Source organism: Thamnophis sirtalis, unplaced genomic scaffold (genome assembly GCF_051295495.1).
Source record: "Thamnophis sirtalis isolate CommonGarterSnake01/CBP01778 unplaced genomic scaffold, rThaSir2_p1.2 scaffold_8, whole genome shotgun sequence".
NCBI classification, from domain to species: domain Eukaryota; kingdom Metazoa; phylum Chordata; class Lepidosauria; order Squamata; family Natricidae; genus Thamnophis; species Thamnophis sirtalis.
The window spans coordinates 59,286,323-59,303,590 of record NW_028261388.1 but is presented as its reverse complement, the minus strand read 5'-3'; the positions used below and the strand labels follow the sequence as shown (position 1 = coordinate 59,303,590).

Sequence of the window (17,268 nt, the reverse complement as noted above, 5' to 3'; positions counted from 1 at the left end):
GGCTGCAGTGGCATTGAACCAGTCACTTTCTCTCAACCATAAGAAGGAGGAAATGGGAAACCACTTCTTGAAAAACCTTCACAAGAAAACTACAAACTTGTCCAGGCAATTTCTGAGAAGTGGACACAATTGAATGGAAGAAAAAAAGACATGTATCACTCCAGCGTTGATTTTTTTTAAAAATGTTTCTGGTATTCAGGCATCGTTTTAATAACTGAAAGAAAGAAGCTTGTAATTATTTTGAGATAACATTTTCCCGAAGTGATTAATTTAATACTATATTTTTTCAAAAAAAAATCTTCTTATGTTATTTAGGTTTAGGTTTATTAGATTTATATGCCGCCCTTCTCCCAAGGACTGAAATGTCTCTGGGTTCTGGTTTGTGGAATTGTAGATATCATTTGAGAGGGGGGCTTATTTATTCCTTATATTATTAATAATAATAATATTAATATATTATTTAATTTTGAGATTTTTAGACAAGGGACATAGGGAAAACCTGGGGTTTCTGGAAGTTGGGTGGCCTTAAACATATAATACAATTATTATTGCTATGTATAAAAAATGTGAAATCACAGCTGTTAGTTCTTTAGCCAATGTTGATCTTCATATGCAATTGATTCTTTCCAACTAGTATGTCATAGTATATCAGGGTAGTATATGTGCAGATCAAGCAGTATTGCCTTTTGCAATAGACATGTGGAAATTTTTGTCAATCATATATTTACTAAGTGCTGTCCAAGATTTTTTTGGTATGGCATCCAGCGTGTCGATAACTACTGGGGCCCTCGCAGGCAGTTTATGCCACAATCTTTCAAATTCAGTTTTTGGATCTTGATATTATCATCATCATATTAATGTGTGTGTGTGTGTGTGTGTGTGTGTGTGAATGTATGTATGTATGTATATATGTGCGTGCGCGCGCATGCACACACATACACAATCCTGCTGTCTAATGACTGAGTTTTGAAAGCAATTTTATTAAAGTGACATTTTTGTATTTTTTTTCTCTATATTTTCCAGGTAGTTTATGCCTTGTTAATGCCTGCCAATTTGCCCCTGGGAGAAGATGCTACTGACTTTCAGTTCAATTTCTTAAAAAGTGGTGGCTTACCTCTGGTGTTGAGTATGCTGACTAGAAATAATTTCTTGCCAAATGCAGATATGGAAACAAGAAGGGGGGCCTACCTAAATGCTTTAAAAATAGCAAAGCTACTGCTGACTGCAATTGGTTATGGCCACGTGAGAGCTGTGGCAGAAGCTTGTCAACCAGTTGTAGAGGGTACAAGCCCAATGTCACCGGTAACCATAATTATTTTTGTATAATTTTTATTTTTGAATAACTAAACAACAAAAAAGTAAAGTTAAAAAATAGAAAAATAAAAAGTGTTAGAAACAATATAAATAAAGAAAAAAGTTAAAGACACAGTTTCCAATCCTTTTTAAAAAAAATACCTATTCAAATCCTGTTCTCATTTACTTTTCCCATTGGCATTTGAACGAAATAAATTTATCTAGAGTTCTGGAAACTAGGTTTTATTTCCTCTCCTTTGTCATTTTATTAGCATACATTATTTTCTGTATGAATGCTTCCTGCTGTTATCTTAAATTTGAAATAATTATTTGGACCTTTTGATCACATAAGGCTTATTTCTCCATCAGGAGCCATTTAATGATCACAGTTGGTAAGGTGCCAGTGAAAGGATAGTAAATAAGTAAACAGAGAATAGCATAAGTGAGAAGTGAAAATTCATAAGTCTTAATCTTACCTGCATTCAAATATCAATAACTATGCTGGCTTTTAGGAAAAACATTAAGATCTGGTTATTTAAAAGCCATTAGGAACTGATAAAATGATATAAGGTTCCTACCCTTATATCCAGTGATTGGCTGATTACTGGTAGTGTAATTTTTTGGAGTGATGATGAATATGAAAGGTTTTCTTAATATCTGTTTGGTTTGTGCTACAAATTTTATATTTGTTTTATTCCAAAGTTTGTACTATTTTGAAAGTTGCTTAATGTCTTGTTTGCATTGAGCATCATAGACTTGTAAATAGACATACAGACAAACAGACAACAACTCAGGATTTATGATGGAAAAGAAAGTACGGGAAGTCCTCAACTTAACAGCAGTTCATTTAATGACCATTCAGTTACATCAGCACTGAAAAAAGTGACATGACTTTTTCAGTTGCATTAAGTTTTATAATACGATGATATTAAAAGTTTGTATGAGATGAAATCTGTCATAGAGAAATTATCTGTACAGTACTATTTTAATAAACTTCATATCATAAGGATAAATGAACATTCATATTAATATTTTTGGTTGTATTTGTATAAAAGAAGTGGAAAAAAATGTTCTGAATATACTTTTACTGTTGAACAGAATGTGTTATCCATTTAATAATACTAATAAATGAACATAAATTGTTGCAGATCAACCAAGCGACTCATGACCAGGCAGTGGTGTTGCAAACTGCTCTGCAGAACATTCCCAATCCAACTTCAGAGTGCATGTTAAGAAATGTAGCAATACGCCTTGCACAGCAAATATCTGATGAGGTTAGTATGGTTAGATATTGAGCACTTCCAAACTCTTTGGCTTGAAGACTGGGATTGGCTGCAGTAGATGATTAAGCTAATTTAGGTAACTAAATTGTGTTTCTGTGAGTGATACAAAACTATGGATTGCTGTACTATGGATTCACTTTTTTTTTAATTGAATATTTTGAAAAAAAAACTTTTACAAATGTTTACTTCCCTCCCCCTCTCCTCCCCACCCAAACCCCACCCCCACCCCACTCCCCACCCCACTCCCCACCCCCCGACTTCCCAGAACCAATACAGGGTATAAATCTTTAACAAAAATATTCTAAAATAAACTAAAAAAAGTTAATATCATCTTTCATTTGAGCTTTAACTCCTCTTTGCTAGGCTAGCTCTAAACAGATTATGTCATTCCTTGTTTCTTCAGTCATAAACTATCTGGAATTTCTTAGTCCCATATTTATTTTGAGTATAGTCAATCCATCTTTTCCACTCCAATTTATATCTCTCATTGGAATGGTCCTTGAGATATGCTGATATTATAGCCATCTCTGCTAAGTTTGTTACTTTTAATGTCCATTCTTGAATAGTAGGCAAATCTTCCTTCTTCCAGTATTGTGCCACCAGCATTCTTGCTGCGGTTATTAAATGCAAAATCAGGTTAGCCTCTATAACTGTACAATCAGTAATTATACCTAACAAAAATAACTCAGGGGTAAACTTTATCCTTTTTTTAAGAACATTTTGCATAATCCACCATATTTTTATCCAAAATACTTTAACCTTTTTACAAGTCCACCATATATGATAGTATGTAGCATCAGCACAATCACATCTCCAGCATTTAGATTGTAAATTCGGATACATAGAGGCCAGTTTTTTAGGATCTAAATGCCATCTATAAAACATCTTATAAAAGTTTTCTCTCAAATTTTGGGCTTGTGTAAATTTTACATTTCTTACCCAAATCTTTTCCCATGTATCCAACATTATTGGTTCTTCAAAATTTTGTGCCCACTTTATCGTATAGTCTTTAACTAATTCTGTTTCCGTACTATGGATTCACTTTTAAATACATACTTATAATGTGTGAAATGGTAGATTACTTATTATATTTTTCTCTTTCGGTTTTCAGGCTTCAAAGTTTATTCCTGATATTTGTGTTATTAGAGCAGTGCAAAAAATTGTATGGGCTTCTGGATGTGGATCAGTACAACTGGTATTCAGTTCAAATGAAGATATTAGTAAAATTTATGAAAAGGTAAGAAAACTGAACCAGCATTCAGTTCTAATTTGTTTTAATAAGATGAACCATATTATTGGTGTACTTGTTAGTATATCTTAGTAGAAAAAATGTTTTTACAATTATTCAAAGAATATTTAAGTAACTTTGCAATTTCATACCTCTGCATATAAAATTAAGGCTGTTGCTTTTATCACAAAATTGCTTAATTCATTATTTCTTTGTGTTTTAGTAAATCTGTAGATCAGAGGTATCAAACTCAAATTTCATTGAGCATCAGCATTATGGTTGCCCTCAAAGGGCCAGGAGGGCGTGGCTGAGTGGGTGTGGCCGGCTCAACATCACTCATGTCAAGGAGCACCGGCAAGGGGGGCAGGCAAGACTAGGAGGGGGATCTGAAGGTCTCCAGGGGTGGAAAGAGAAATCAGGGTGAGCACCAAAGCCTCGTCCACCAGAGGAGCCTCGCCCATACCCTGGACAAGAGGCCTAAAGCTGGAGGGCTTGCTATTTGAATCTCTTGTCTGCAGAAGTACTTTCCATGTTCCAGGCTCCAAACATCTTTTCTGATTGTTAAACCTATTTGAAATCTAATTGGTGTAACTACATTTCTTCAACTTTTTTTATTTGTACTTTCCACCAGCTTTTTAGATTTGGAATGTAATATCCATTGTACAACTTTATAAAAAAGATGGAGTCACTGGTAAGGTTGTACTCTGTGGTTACCTTGTAATTGTAAGGCCAAGAGGCATGTTCTTCGTTTATCTTTCATTCATATAAGCAATCCTTACTAGTGGCAATAGTCTTTGGAAGACTATTCCCACAAGGACGGTGGGACAAAAGTTGAATCCGCGGATGGGGAGACAGGAGTACAGGGTGGCACAAACTAAGCATTGGCGGGAGCTTGGCTCCAAGTTGCCCTCTCCACCATGTGGCAGAGTTGGAGAGGCGAATGTGGCATCTGGGATGGTGCCACTTTGCTGGGACAGTCTCTCACCGTCATGCTAGAGAAAATTCACACCTTCAGAGAGGCAGGCGCCCAGCAACGCATGATTCACCCGATGGAGAAGGAACAGTGCATCCCACGCCCTAGGGCGTGGGGCCAATGCAATGTGATGTGGGGGTGGCTTCTCACCATTTTCAGGGCCAGATCTAAACCCATCACAGGGGGGATTTGGCCCACGGGCCTTAAGTTTGACTGTCTGCTGTAGATGCACATAAAATCTGTATTTATATGCATATCTCACATGACATTTATGTTTTCCGGTCGGATTTCTTTTATGCTGTGAAATATTTGGAAGAAATATTTTACTTTTGTAAAATATTAATTGAAATAATTTTAATTAAAAGCAGATATTTACCTGTTGTTGTATCATCTGTGCCCTATGCTACATCTGAAAATAAATATAATTGGCCTTAAATGTTTATTATTTTTACTAAAACTAAAATAATAATTTGATCATATAATTGTATAATTTCAGAAAAGAAGTATGGCTGCTGCTTGTGTTGGATTTAGGTTAAATTCTGTTGCTTGAGTTTTTGTAGTAAATCTTAAAGATAGAGTATTGTTAATTTCTCCTCTGAACGTGAATGATTATGGAAAGAAGGTATTCCTTTGAGAAACCTATTTATCTAATAATTATTTATCCAGATAATTAATTAAAACCTCTTCTCAAAATATTTGATTCTTGACAAAGTGCTAAAATTAGATTCAGATAATCATAAGTAGGCAACATGACCAAGGGTTGTATTTACTTCCCTCCCTTGTGCAATTTTCATTATCACCAATCCCTTGTGTGTAATTTGAATTCCTATGAAATCTATTTCAACTCAGCATAGTTAGATTATTGTTTCACAGTATGCTTTATCAGCTCTTCAAATCTTTAATTCCATTTTCAGATTTGATTTTAGTATACCATTAAAGTTTGTGATGTTAAGTACCGTATATTTGGAGTATAAGACGCACCGGAGTATAAGAAGCACCAAGGTTTTGAAGAGGTTTCCAAAAAATGTGTAAGAGTGCTCCTGGCAGTGGGGGCAAAAACGAGCAAAAAACCAGCCCGTTTTTCGTCAAAAAAAGGTCATGCATAGCTTTATGGAGGCTTATAGAGTGTTGCGGGGGGGGGGTAAAATTGAGCAAAAATGGCCCATTTTTTGCTCATTTTTGCCCTCCCCAGTCCTCAGGAGCTCTCTGAAAGTTTCCATAAGGCTATGCACGGCCATTGTGGTGAAGGGGGCGGGGTTCTGGGAGGCAAAAAATGTTGTATTCAGTGTATAAGGCACATCCAGATTTTCAGTCTCTTGTGGAAAAAAGGTGCATCTTATACTCTGAAAAATATGGTAGTATGCGTAACTTCTTTGGGCTTGAAGGAACAATTAAGAACGTAGTTTATCCCCCTTTATCATATATGCTCTGCTGATTATTTCTGATTTATTTTATAGACAAATGCAGGTAATGAACCAGATTCAGAAGATGAACAAGTTTGCTGTGAAGCACTTGAAGCAATGACGCTTTGTTTTGCTTTAATTCCAACTGCACTGGATGCACTAAGTAAAGAAAAGGCATGGCAAACATTTATCATTGATTTGTTACTGCATTGTCACAGCAAGTAAGTGATTTTAATATTTCATTTGTTTTATCAATTGCTCAGTAGTATCCTTGAGGACAGGCAGAATGACAAAAATGACATTCATCACATATATACATGCAAAAGAGTACTGTGGCATGATTCTGATAAAAGCAAGCTCATTGGATACCCATGCCTCTAGAAGCAATTGCAGGTGGTCAGTACAGTAAATAATGCAGAACTATTGGACTGTAATTTGGATTTTATTTTATTATATTTTTGTTTTATTACTGGGTTCTAACTACTGCAGTATTATGGTAGATTTTTATTTATATGCTGCTGAGGTGGACAATGTTCCTTTCCTTATTGGATTGGATTGGATTTATTCAATTTGTATGCCGCACTATTCCCGAGAGACTCAGGGCGGCTAACAATCAGAGGGAGGGGGGATACAAAATAGAAAATATCTCTGATATTTAATAACTTTTTATATTAGTCACACAGCCAGCCAAAATATTCCTGGGATAGGCAGATGGTGATAGTGCTGGTGATGGTGGTGAAAAAGAAGAAGAAAGGGAGCTCTTGAGTATGAATAGGTATAACACTTGTGATAGACTTGCTTTAAATGTTTCATCAGTAGAAGCAGTTTTATTTTTCCAGAAGGGAGAGGATGATTGCAGCCCCCCACGTTATCTTAGTCAGCTCCAGAGGTTTCTCTAATGATCTAGATCAGATTTGATGAGTATATAAAGGATATAATGGATTGCACCAAGGACACAAGAGAGTAACAATGTATTATCCTTTAAATAATTTTAAGATTAGTTTTATTTAAAATGTGTATTAATTTCTCTTTTTTCTGCTTGAAATTTTTAGAACTGTTCGGCAAATGGCACAGGAGCAGTTCTTCTTAATGGCTACCCGATGTTGTATGGGACAACGACCTCTTCTTTTTTTTATAACTCTGTTATTTACTGTGTTAGGGGTAAGACATTTTAAACTTTATCATTTGTATATATATTCCAATATCATAGGAAATAATACATATTTAATTTTAGTTACCATACTTCCATACTTTTTCTCAATATACATTAACAAATCAATATATGAAAAGGCTTTATTCAAAAAATGCAGATTTTCTTCCATTCTGTCTTGTAAATTGCCTTCTGAAGATGTACACTGTATGATAAACCCGTAAATGGACAGTTTCATGCAAATTGTATTATGATTATATATTAGACATCTATGGGTAATTTGCTGTGATGCTGGTACAGTTTTACTTAGAGCAGCCCTTCAATCTTTTTGTCTTTAATATTAAACTTCTGTTTCAATATGATTCAAATTTTCATTATATTAGAAATGTGTCTATTTCATTAGAATCAATATGTTGATGTTTGTTGAAATATGCTTACAATATTTTAATTAGTATATTGTTTAAAGATGTAATATTAGTATAAAATAAATAGAACATAAAATGCAACTACTGAAAATAAGATCCCAAATTTACTGTATTAATTATTACTAGTGAACATTTTGACTGCTTCATTATATTCATTTGTATTAAATGCTGGGCTGTGATTTTCAGAACGGATTCACATAAAGCATAGAAAAAGCTATTCTAAAATTAACTATTGACAAAAATTGACAAAGCAACAATTTTCATGTACTCCCACTTTTGTCTATATTAAACATATTGAAGGACTTCAAACTCCTACTCCTCATTTAGTGACAAATTGGGATCAGCAACTAGGTCATCAAGAGAAGTGATTGCTAAGTGAAACTTACTCTGGTTATAATCAGCTTTCCTTCACACACATACAAAGCTTGTACATGCAAGGATTTGATCATAAAGTTACTTTTTCCTCACTGTTGTACAATTGCTAAATGAGGCAGTCACTAAGCAAGAACTACTTGTACATATTTCCTTCTAGACTTCTTTTGATCTTGATTGCTCTTTTTTGGATATGCTGCACTTTGTCCATGGCCTTCATAAAATATCATAATGTGACTTAATATTGCAGGGGTCATCTGACCTGAACAAAATAGAGAGGAACTATTGTATAGGCCTATTGTATGATTTATTAACGTGGTTATTTTACTAATATACTGGTAAAGAAGCTTGTTGAATACATGTGGTCTGTTTTCCAAATAATGATTTTACTGAACTCTGATGGATTGTACAGTCAAAAGGAAGTACTTCCATTATTTATTTATTTATTTATTTATTTCATTTTATTTAACATTTATAGGCCACCCTTTTTCCCTAAGGGGACTCAGGGCGGCTTACAATTAATGGGAAGGGAGTGCAAGACAACACAAGAAAAAAAATGTGAATAAAAAAAATAAACCGATAAAACACAACATTCATTCAACATTCGGGTGGGGCGAGATTAGGGTCTTATCCCCAGGCCTGACGGGATAGCCAGATCTTAAGGGCTGTGCGGAAGGTCTGGGCGGTGGTGAGGGTACGAATCTCCACCGGGAGATCGTTCCAAAGCGTCGGAGCTGCAACTGAGAAGGCTCTCCTCCGCGTAGTCGCCAGTCGGCACTGACTTGCGGATGGAATTTAAAGCAATAAATCAAGATATTTATAGGAGCATGAAATGTGCTTTGAATTGGAACTTTAGGTCACATCCAGAAATTATACAACTACATTTTTTTCATGTACCAAGATATCCCTGCATCACATACTAAGGAATATTTCCAAAGAGTTAGGATAAATTTTGAAAACTATCTAGAATATGATAGAAAGCATGTGGTACTAGAAGAACAATTTGAAAATATAGTATTTCTAACAGTGCAGACTTTCATTATATAGCATGTGGATATAGCACTTTTGAGAGCAAGCTTATTTAATGGAATCTTGCTTATCAGGAGGTCTGAACTGGACATAGACTTTAAGAAATATTCTGTATTGTGAGTATTAATGAAAGTATATTTTCAACTATGTTGATATTTTGTTTCAGAGTACTGCACGAGAACGTGCTAAACATTCAGGAGATTACTTTACTCTGTTAAGACATCTTCTAAATTATGCTTACAATAGTAATATTAATGTGCCCAATGCTGAAGTTCTGCTTAATAATGAAATTGATTGGCTTAAAAGGATCAGGGTAAGTTGTATTCCTGTTATTTTGTCATCGCTTGTAATTTGTTTTAAATTTAAGTGTTAATTGCCTTGGATCCAAATATGTAAAATAAAAAATGGAATAATTATAGTAAATTAGCTGATATGTACTTCCCTTCAAATGTTGTTTGAAAATTCATGTGTCTGAATATTCTCCTTCCTTAGGATGAAGTGAAAAGGACAGGAGAAACAGGTGTAGAGGAAACTATTCTAGAAGGTCATCTTGGAGTTACCAAAGAATTGTTGGCATTCCAAACTCCTGAAAAAAAATACCACATTGGTTGTGAAAAAGGTGGTGCTAATCTTATCAAAGTAAGTTACTGCTGTACAAAACGTTCTAAAATTATAAAATAGCAAAGTGAAAAATATATAAATTATAATTTATAATTAATGTTAGCATATTTACAAAATACATAATGATAATTTAAATTAATTGAATGTTTGAATCTTCAAAATATGTAGAAGATCTATATGTAAATCACAGCAAAATTTCTGTTGAGAGAAGGAAGGGAAAAGCTTTTTATCTTTTCTTAATTTTTATAAAATTCTAAAAGTAAGTCATTCAATAAAGAGTCCTTTATGTAACTGGGGTAAATGTAACATGATGCACCAATTTTTTTAAAAAAATCTCATTTCATCTTAAGCATGCTAGAATCCTAACTAAAATAAGAATGGGACAAGAAATCTGTGATCAAATTAAGGGCAATTTTCTCTGTGAAAATTAGGGCAAATATCCCTGCCTGGAAATCTTTTATTCAAATAACTGTTGTTATTATCTGGCCTCTCAGCTGTGGCTAAATTGGTTTGATAAACTTTATTAACAAACACCCTGGCATTTTTCGTATATATTTTTAAATAATATACAGTCTTCTGAATTATGGTCACATAATGGAGTTATGGGATTTAGGCTTTCTTGGAGGTAAGCAATCCTCTCTTCTAAAAATCTAAGACAGTGTGACATTAAGTGATGTTACTTCTGATCTGGATAGTTCCTAAATTAATAACAGATATTTTATTTACTATTTTTCAGGAATTAATAGATGATTTTATCTTTCCCGCATCAAATGTTTACTTGCAATACATGAGAAATGGAGAATTACCCGCTGAGCAGGCAATACCGGTCTGTAGTTCCCCAGCTACCATTAATGCTGGATTTGAGCTGTTAGTAGCCTTAGCAGTGGGCTGTGTCCGTAACCTCAAACAAATAGTAGATACTTTGACTGAAATGTACTATATAGGCACTGCAATAACTAGTACGTATTATTTCATATTTTAACATTTTTCTATTAATTTTAATGTGGACAACTTCATATACTTTTATATATTTTCATAATTTATTTGGGGGAAATGTTGGTTTGGAGAATATTAGGCCTATTTCTCTGGATTGTAGTCACTGAGCATTTAAAAAAATTATACAGAAGATTGTTGGTGTTGAATGAGAAAGAAAATATGCTGTTTCTTGCTTAAATCCAAAACTAACCTTTTTCTTTGAGATGACTGCTGGGTAGTATAATCATACTTCCTAAAAATAGTAGGTAGAGGTTAAATCTGGTTAGGACTGGAAGGTACTGTATTCTTAGAGGCTTCAGTTCTACATTGTTACATTAGAGATTCTTTGAAGACTATCAGTGACTGGTTGAAGCGACTTGAATAATTGCAGTTGGAAAAGGAAACATCAAAGTATTATTAGTTCCCTGTCCTTAAGAAACATTAATTTTGGGATCCTGTCTCAAGTCTTTATTAAGTTTTGGCAAATTAATGCATTGTTTTACAAATTAGCATTTTTTCAAGTCATCTTAAATCATCTTAAAATAACTTGCAGATAAATTATTTAAAGGGGGTGTACTATATAGTCTTGTGCTTCGTTTGACTGTAGATTTTATTTTATCTATTTGTGCTTAGGAAAAGATGCTGAGGAATATAATTCCTAATTTACACATTTTCATGCAAAATGCAAATATAAAATGGAATTGCATTTGAAATAAACTTATTTTATGAATACGTTTTGCATATTCATTAATTGCACTAGCAATTAGCCTACTAGTATATTTTGAGTTATAAGCTGTTAATGGTTTAATAGATTTAATTTGTCCTAGCTTGTGAAGCACTAACAGAATGGGAATATCTGCCACCTGTTGGACCACGACCACCAAAGGGATTTGTAGGACTTAAAAATGCTGGAGCCACTTGTTACATGAATTCTGTTATTCAGCAACTATATATGATTCCTGCCATCAGAAATGGAATTCTTGCAATTGATGGAACAGGCAGTGATGTAGATGATGACATGTCTGGAGATGAGAAACAAGATGAGGTAATGCTGCATTTTGCTTAGTATATGATACTGTATCCAATTGTGCTTCCTTTGTTCTTTAAGTCTGATTATTAAGGGCTTTTATTCTGAATATATATTATACATGCACGCTTCATAATAAGTTTTTAACTACCAACAATTTAAAAAATGCATAGAAGCTACATTCTATTATTTATGTTAGTTCTTAGTAATATCAGCAATTTTAAAAGCAGATATCCTGTGTTATACAAGTTTGATGTTGTTTTCTCGCTTTCTCAAGTACATTAAATGTAGCCTATCTTTTTAAACTCTTCTTATCATTATGCTCAAACAATTTGTCTGCTCTTTAAAATACTTTCAATGTTCTCTCTTTACAAACAGTGATTTTTTAAATTTGACATCTTGAATGATACCTATACATTTTCTGATACAATCTTTGAGCAATCATTTCCTGAATTGTAAGCTACATTAATGTTTCAAAATATGATGTAAGTTATTGAATGGCATTCAATACAGTATGGACACAACACATTTATGGATGTAAATCTGATTATAAAAAAGATAAAAAGGGAAAGATACTGGAATGATGAAGGAGCATGATTTTGATCATGGAAAAATATAAAAAGACATAGTTAAGAAAATGTACAGTGATGAGCTATGAACCCTTGTCATCCCCCTCCCATGCTTTTGCTTGAAAGGAGGAGAAGAGAAGTTTAATTACAGTTTGTGGCAAACCATACTTACCTTTCAAACCAGTCAACTGTTTGATCTTGATTTCAGGGATCAATATTTTAGCAAATAGTACTTAACGAATGAGTCTGAAGCTCAGTACTTCTCATTGTATTTTGATCTGTCATTATGTCTGACATTATTATTGTCTGCAAAAAAGCATACATTGCCTATTTGCAAATTATAGTAGTGGAGCTGTTACATGGGGTGATTTCAGTAAAGTGCTAACTTCATTAGATCAAAAAATAACATTTCTTTTTCAAGTGACAGAATTTTGGATTACTTATTATTATAGAGACTATTGAAACAAGATAGGAGTGAATACATTATTTCAATGCATCAACTTGATAAGACATACAAAGTGAGAAATATGCCTTATACATCCAATATGGCACATGCTGTGTACATAAGCATAGAATCCAAAGATGTCCATAATGTACACATGTTGAATATAGTACACTTACATTGCAATGTTTTCGCAATGCTTTAGAAGTTGACATCGTCTCGAGGCTTGTAAATTAATTAGGTCAGCTCTTGGGAACTTTACATGTTTCTTTTCTGAACATATCTGTATAGATTTTCAAGAAAGGGATTGCATTGCCATTATGTCCACAAAGTCTATTTACCCATCCATCCCCAAGGATGGTTAAGTCAAATAAATTTTATTCATCTAGTCCTGCATATGAAACATAAATAATTACTCATGGGATCAGGCTGTTTTCAATTACCTAATATATTTGCATTAGCCATATAAGCTATACTTATAGAACAAAAACAAGATAGCCATAAAACAATAGATTATGCCACTTTATTTTGGTGTCTCAGTTGCCAACTTGAAGCTGGAATACATTTGTTGTCTTAAATAGATGAGAAATTTAATAGGGCAAATAATTTTATACATGTATGCATGCATTCTGAATTAGTATTTTTAATGTTGCAGAAAAATGTACTTGGTTAGACATAACAGGCGCAGAATGTATTAATCTCAGGTTATTTAATTGATGAAGGGTTAATGCCCTTATGAGCAACCCATTATCATGGTACAACCTAGGAGCTATGTCAAGTGGGTATCATATTATCCCTTGGATAAAGAGAATGCATCACTTTGAACTCTGGCCTAAAAGAATCAATATTAAATTGGTAATGAATAGTACTAGGAGTAGGGATTTCACTGATTAACACTTATATCATGTCTACCTTTCATTCATTCAAAATTCATTAGCCCATTCAAGATAAACAAATGTACTCATCAGTTACACCGTTAGATTACACAGTGTTTCAAAGAGTGCTGTCACAAAGTTGTAATCTGCTTTTTGGAGGAATGCTATGGTTATATATTTGTGTAATGTCGGCTGTATTGATTTGTCTACACAAAATAGTGGATGGTTAGATTAATGATGACTTTCTGATCACTGGATGATGGAGTTGATAGGTCATTCCAAAGAAAGAGGAGAAAATTCCTTACAAAGAAGTTTGATTTATGTTTAAAAATTATCATTTTAAAAATGTTTGTGGCTAATATATAATTGGTAAACAAACACAGATTAGCAGTTTTGTGCAGTGGTTAAGGTGCTGATTTAGAAATCAGGAAATTGTGAGTTCTAGGCTTCCCTTAGACATGAAAATCCAGCTGGGTGACTTTGGGCTAGTCACTCTCTCTCAACCCAATCTACTTCACAGGATTGCCATTGTGGGGAAAATAGGAAACAGAAGTATTAATTATATTTCCACCCTGAATTGACCAAATATGTATTTAAAAAGTGGGCGGAAATGATAATGGTGATGGTGGAATAGAACAACTGTTGCAAAAACACAAAGTAGTATCAATAATAATGATGATGATGATGATGCCAAATGCAGACTTTGCAAAGAAGCTGATGAAACTGTTGATCACATACTCAGTTGCTGTAAAAAAATCACGCAGACTGATTATAAATTGCGGCACAATTCAGTAGCACAAATGATCCATTGGAATTTGTGCAAAAATTATAATATTAAAACAGCAACAAACTGGTGGGAACATCAGCCTGAAAAAGTCACCGAAAATCAGATGGTCAAGATCTTGTGGGATTTCCGTATACAAACGGACAAAATACTGGCGCATAATACACCAGACATCACACTGGTTGAGAAAAATAAGGTCACAATCATAGACATCGCAATACCAGGTGATAGCAGGGTCACCGAGAAGGAACATGAAAAAATCGCAAGATACCAGGACTTAAAAATCGAAATTCAACGACTATGGCACAAACCAGCAGTGGTAATTCCAGTGGTAATTGGCACACTGGGTGCTATTCCAAAAGCACTGGAATTACATTTAAAACAGTTAAAAATTGACAAAATCACCATCAGTCAAATGCAAAAAGCCGCATTGCTTGGATCTGCATGCATATTACAAAAATACGTTACGACATCCTAGGCCCCTGGGTGGGGCCCGACTAGTAACCAATGCCAAATCCGGCGAAACAACTGGCCGCTGTGATACAATTGTATAATAATAATATCTTGGGTGCAATATCAAAATAATTGGAACATCATTGGCATTGACAAATTTACCATCAGTCAATTGCAAAAGACAGCTTTTCTTGGAACAACTTACATTCTGCGACTGTATCTGTAACACCATCAAACATCCACATCTGCCTATCCCAGGTTCATGGGAAGGATTCAATAGGTCAGTGATGGCGAACCTATGGCACGCGTGCCACAGGTGGCACGCGGAGCCATTTGTCAGGGCACATGAGGTGCTGCACTGTCAGCTGGCCAGCGTTCATGCGCGTGCTGGCCAGCTGAGTTCAACCTTTTTAAAAGCCATTTTTCGCCCTCCCAAGGCTCTAGAGGCTTTATAGGAGCCTGGGGAGGGTGAAAAGAGCCTCCCCCGCACCCTTCCCCCGGAGGCCCTCCGGAGGCTTCATGAGCTTCCCTGAACCCTCCGGAGCACAAAAAACTGTCCCTACGGGCAAACCAGAAGTTAGGGAACAGACTTCTGGTTTGCTCAGAGGATCGTTTTGACTGCTCCAGAGGCTTCAAGGAAGCCTCCTGAAGGTCCCTGAAGCCTTCAGAGCGCTCAAAACGAACCTCTGAACAAACCGGAGGTGACTTCCGATTTGCTCGGAGCGTCATTTTGACTGCTCCGAAGGCTTCAGGGAAGCCTCCTGAAGGTCCCTGAAGCCTCCGGAGGGCTTCCGGGGGGGAGGGAGGCTGTTTTCGTCCTCCCCAGGCTCCCCAGGCAGGTTTAACAACCTGCACCAGAGAGTACATTCGGGCAATTAGGACGGCTAAGAGAACATACATTGCCTCTCTGGTTGCGTCTGCTGAGTCGCGCCCAGCCGCCCTGTTTAGGATAACCCGTTCCCTCCTAAATAGGAGGGATATGGGCGATCCGCTGCAGGGTAGGGCTGAGGATTACGTCCAGTTCCTCGCAGACAAGGTTGCTCGGTTCCGGGCGGACCTGGACTCCAATCCTGCAGAACCAGCCGAGGCACCAAGGGATGATCTGGTAAGCCATCGCTGGGTTGAGTTTCAAGCTGTTACCCCTGAGGATGTGGACAAGGCGATGAGAGCTGTAGGAGCCTCCACATGTGTGCTGGACCCGTGCCCCTCCTGGCTGGTTGTCAACAGCAGAGAGGTGACACAGGGCTGGATCCAGGCGGTTGTTACCGCCTCTCTTCGGGAGGGGGTCTTTCCCCCCGCTTTAAAGGCGGCGGTGGTGAGACCCCTCCTGAAGAAACCATCCTTGGATCCAGCTGTTTTAAATAACTATCGTCCGGTCTCCAACCTCCCCTTTGTGGGGAAGGTTGTTGAGAAGGTGGTGGCCTTTCAGCTCCAGCGGTCCTTGGAGGAAGCCAGTTATCTCGATCCTTTCCAGTCAGGCTTCAGACCTGGCTGCAGCACAGAAACCGCTTTGGTCGCGTTGACCGATGATCTTTGGAGAGCCAGGGATGGAGGCCACGCCTCCATCCTGGTGCGCCTTGACCTCTCAGCGGCTTTCGATACCATCGACCATCCTTCTGCAACGACTGCGGGAGGTGGGGGTGGGAGGCGCTGTTCTACAGTGGTTCTCCTCCTACCTCTCGGACAGGTCGCAGTCGGTGTTGGTTGGGGAGCAGAGATCGACCCCTAGGCCCCTAACGTATGGGGTGCCGCAGGGTTCGGTCCTGTCCCCCTTACTTTTCAACATCTACATGAAACCGCTGGGTGAGATCATTCGACGGCACGGGATAAAATACCACCAATATGCGGACGATACCCAGTTGTATCTGTCCGCACCGTGCCAACTCAACGAAGCGATGGATGTGATGAGCCAGGGTCTGGAGGCTGTTAAAGACTGGATGGGGGTCAACAAGCTTGTGCTCAATCCAGAAAAGACCGAGTGGCTGCTGTGTTTCCCTCCCGCAAATTGGCCAAGTGTTCCATCTCTCAGGCTGGGGGGGTCAAATTATACGCCCCTCAGACAGGGTTCGCAACTTGGGAGTCCTCCTGGACCCACAGCTGACCTTCGAACATCATTTGTCAGCTGTGACCAGGGGGGCATTTGCCCAGGTTCGCCTGGTACACCAGTTGCGTCCCTACCTGAACCGGGAGGCCCTCACAACAGTCACTCGTGCCCTTGTGACCTCTAGGTTGGAATACTGCAATGTGCTCTACATGGGGCTGCCCTTGAAGAGCATTCGGCGACTTCAGCTAGTCCAGAATGCGGCTGCGCGAGCGATTGTGGGTGCACCTCGCTTCACCCACGTTACACCTATCCTCCGCGAGCT

At 36.9% G+C, this 17,268-nt stretch overlaps 1 protein-coding gene across 1 annotated transcript in view; it reads left to right on the top strand.

Annotated features, from left to right (window-relative positions):
- Window positions 1-17,268, top strand: part of USP9X (ubiquitin specific peptidase 9 X-linked) — a 197,140-nt gene that overhangs the window by 121,785 nt on the left and 58,087 nt on the right. The window contains exons 24-32 of the mRNA XM_087721771.1: window positions 1,024-1,302; window positions 2,442-2,567; window positions 3,688-3,813; window positions 6,235-6,401; window positions 7,233-7,341; window positions 9,323-9,469; window positions 9,649-9,795; window positions 10,514-10,736; window positions 11,580-11,797. Of these exons, the coding sequence (XP_087577897.1) occupies window positions 1,024-1,302; window positions 2,442-2,567; window positions 3,688-3,813; window positions 6,235-6,401; window positions 7,233-7,341; window positions 9,323-9,469; window positions 9,649-9,795; window positions 10,514-10,736; window positions 11,580-11,797 (1,542 nt within the window). The remainder of the gene's footprint in view (window positions 1-1,023; window positions 1,303-2,441; window positions 2,568-3,687; window positions 3,814-6,234; window positions 6,402-7,232; window positions 7,342-9,322; window positions 9,470-9,648; window positions 9,796-10,513; window positions 10,737-11,579; window positions 11,798-17,268) is intronic.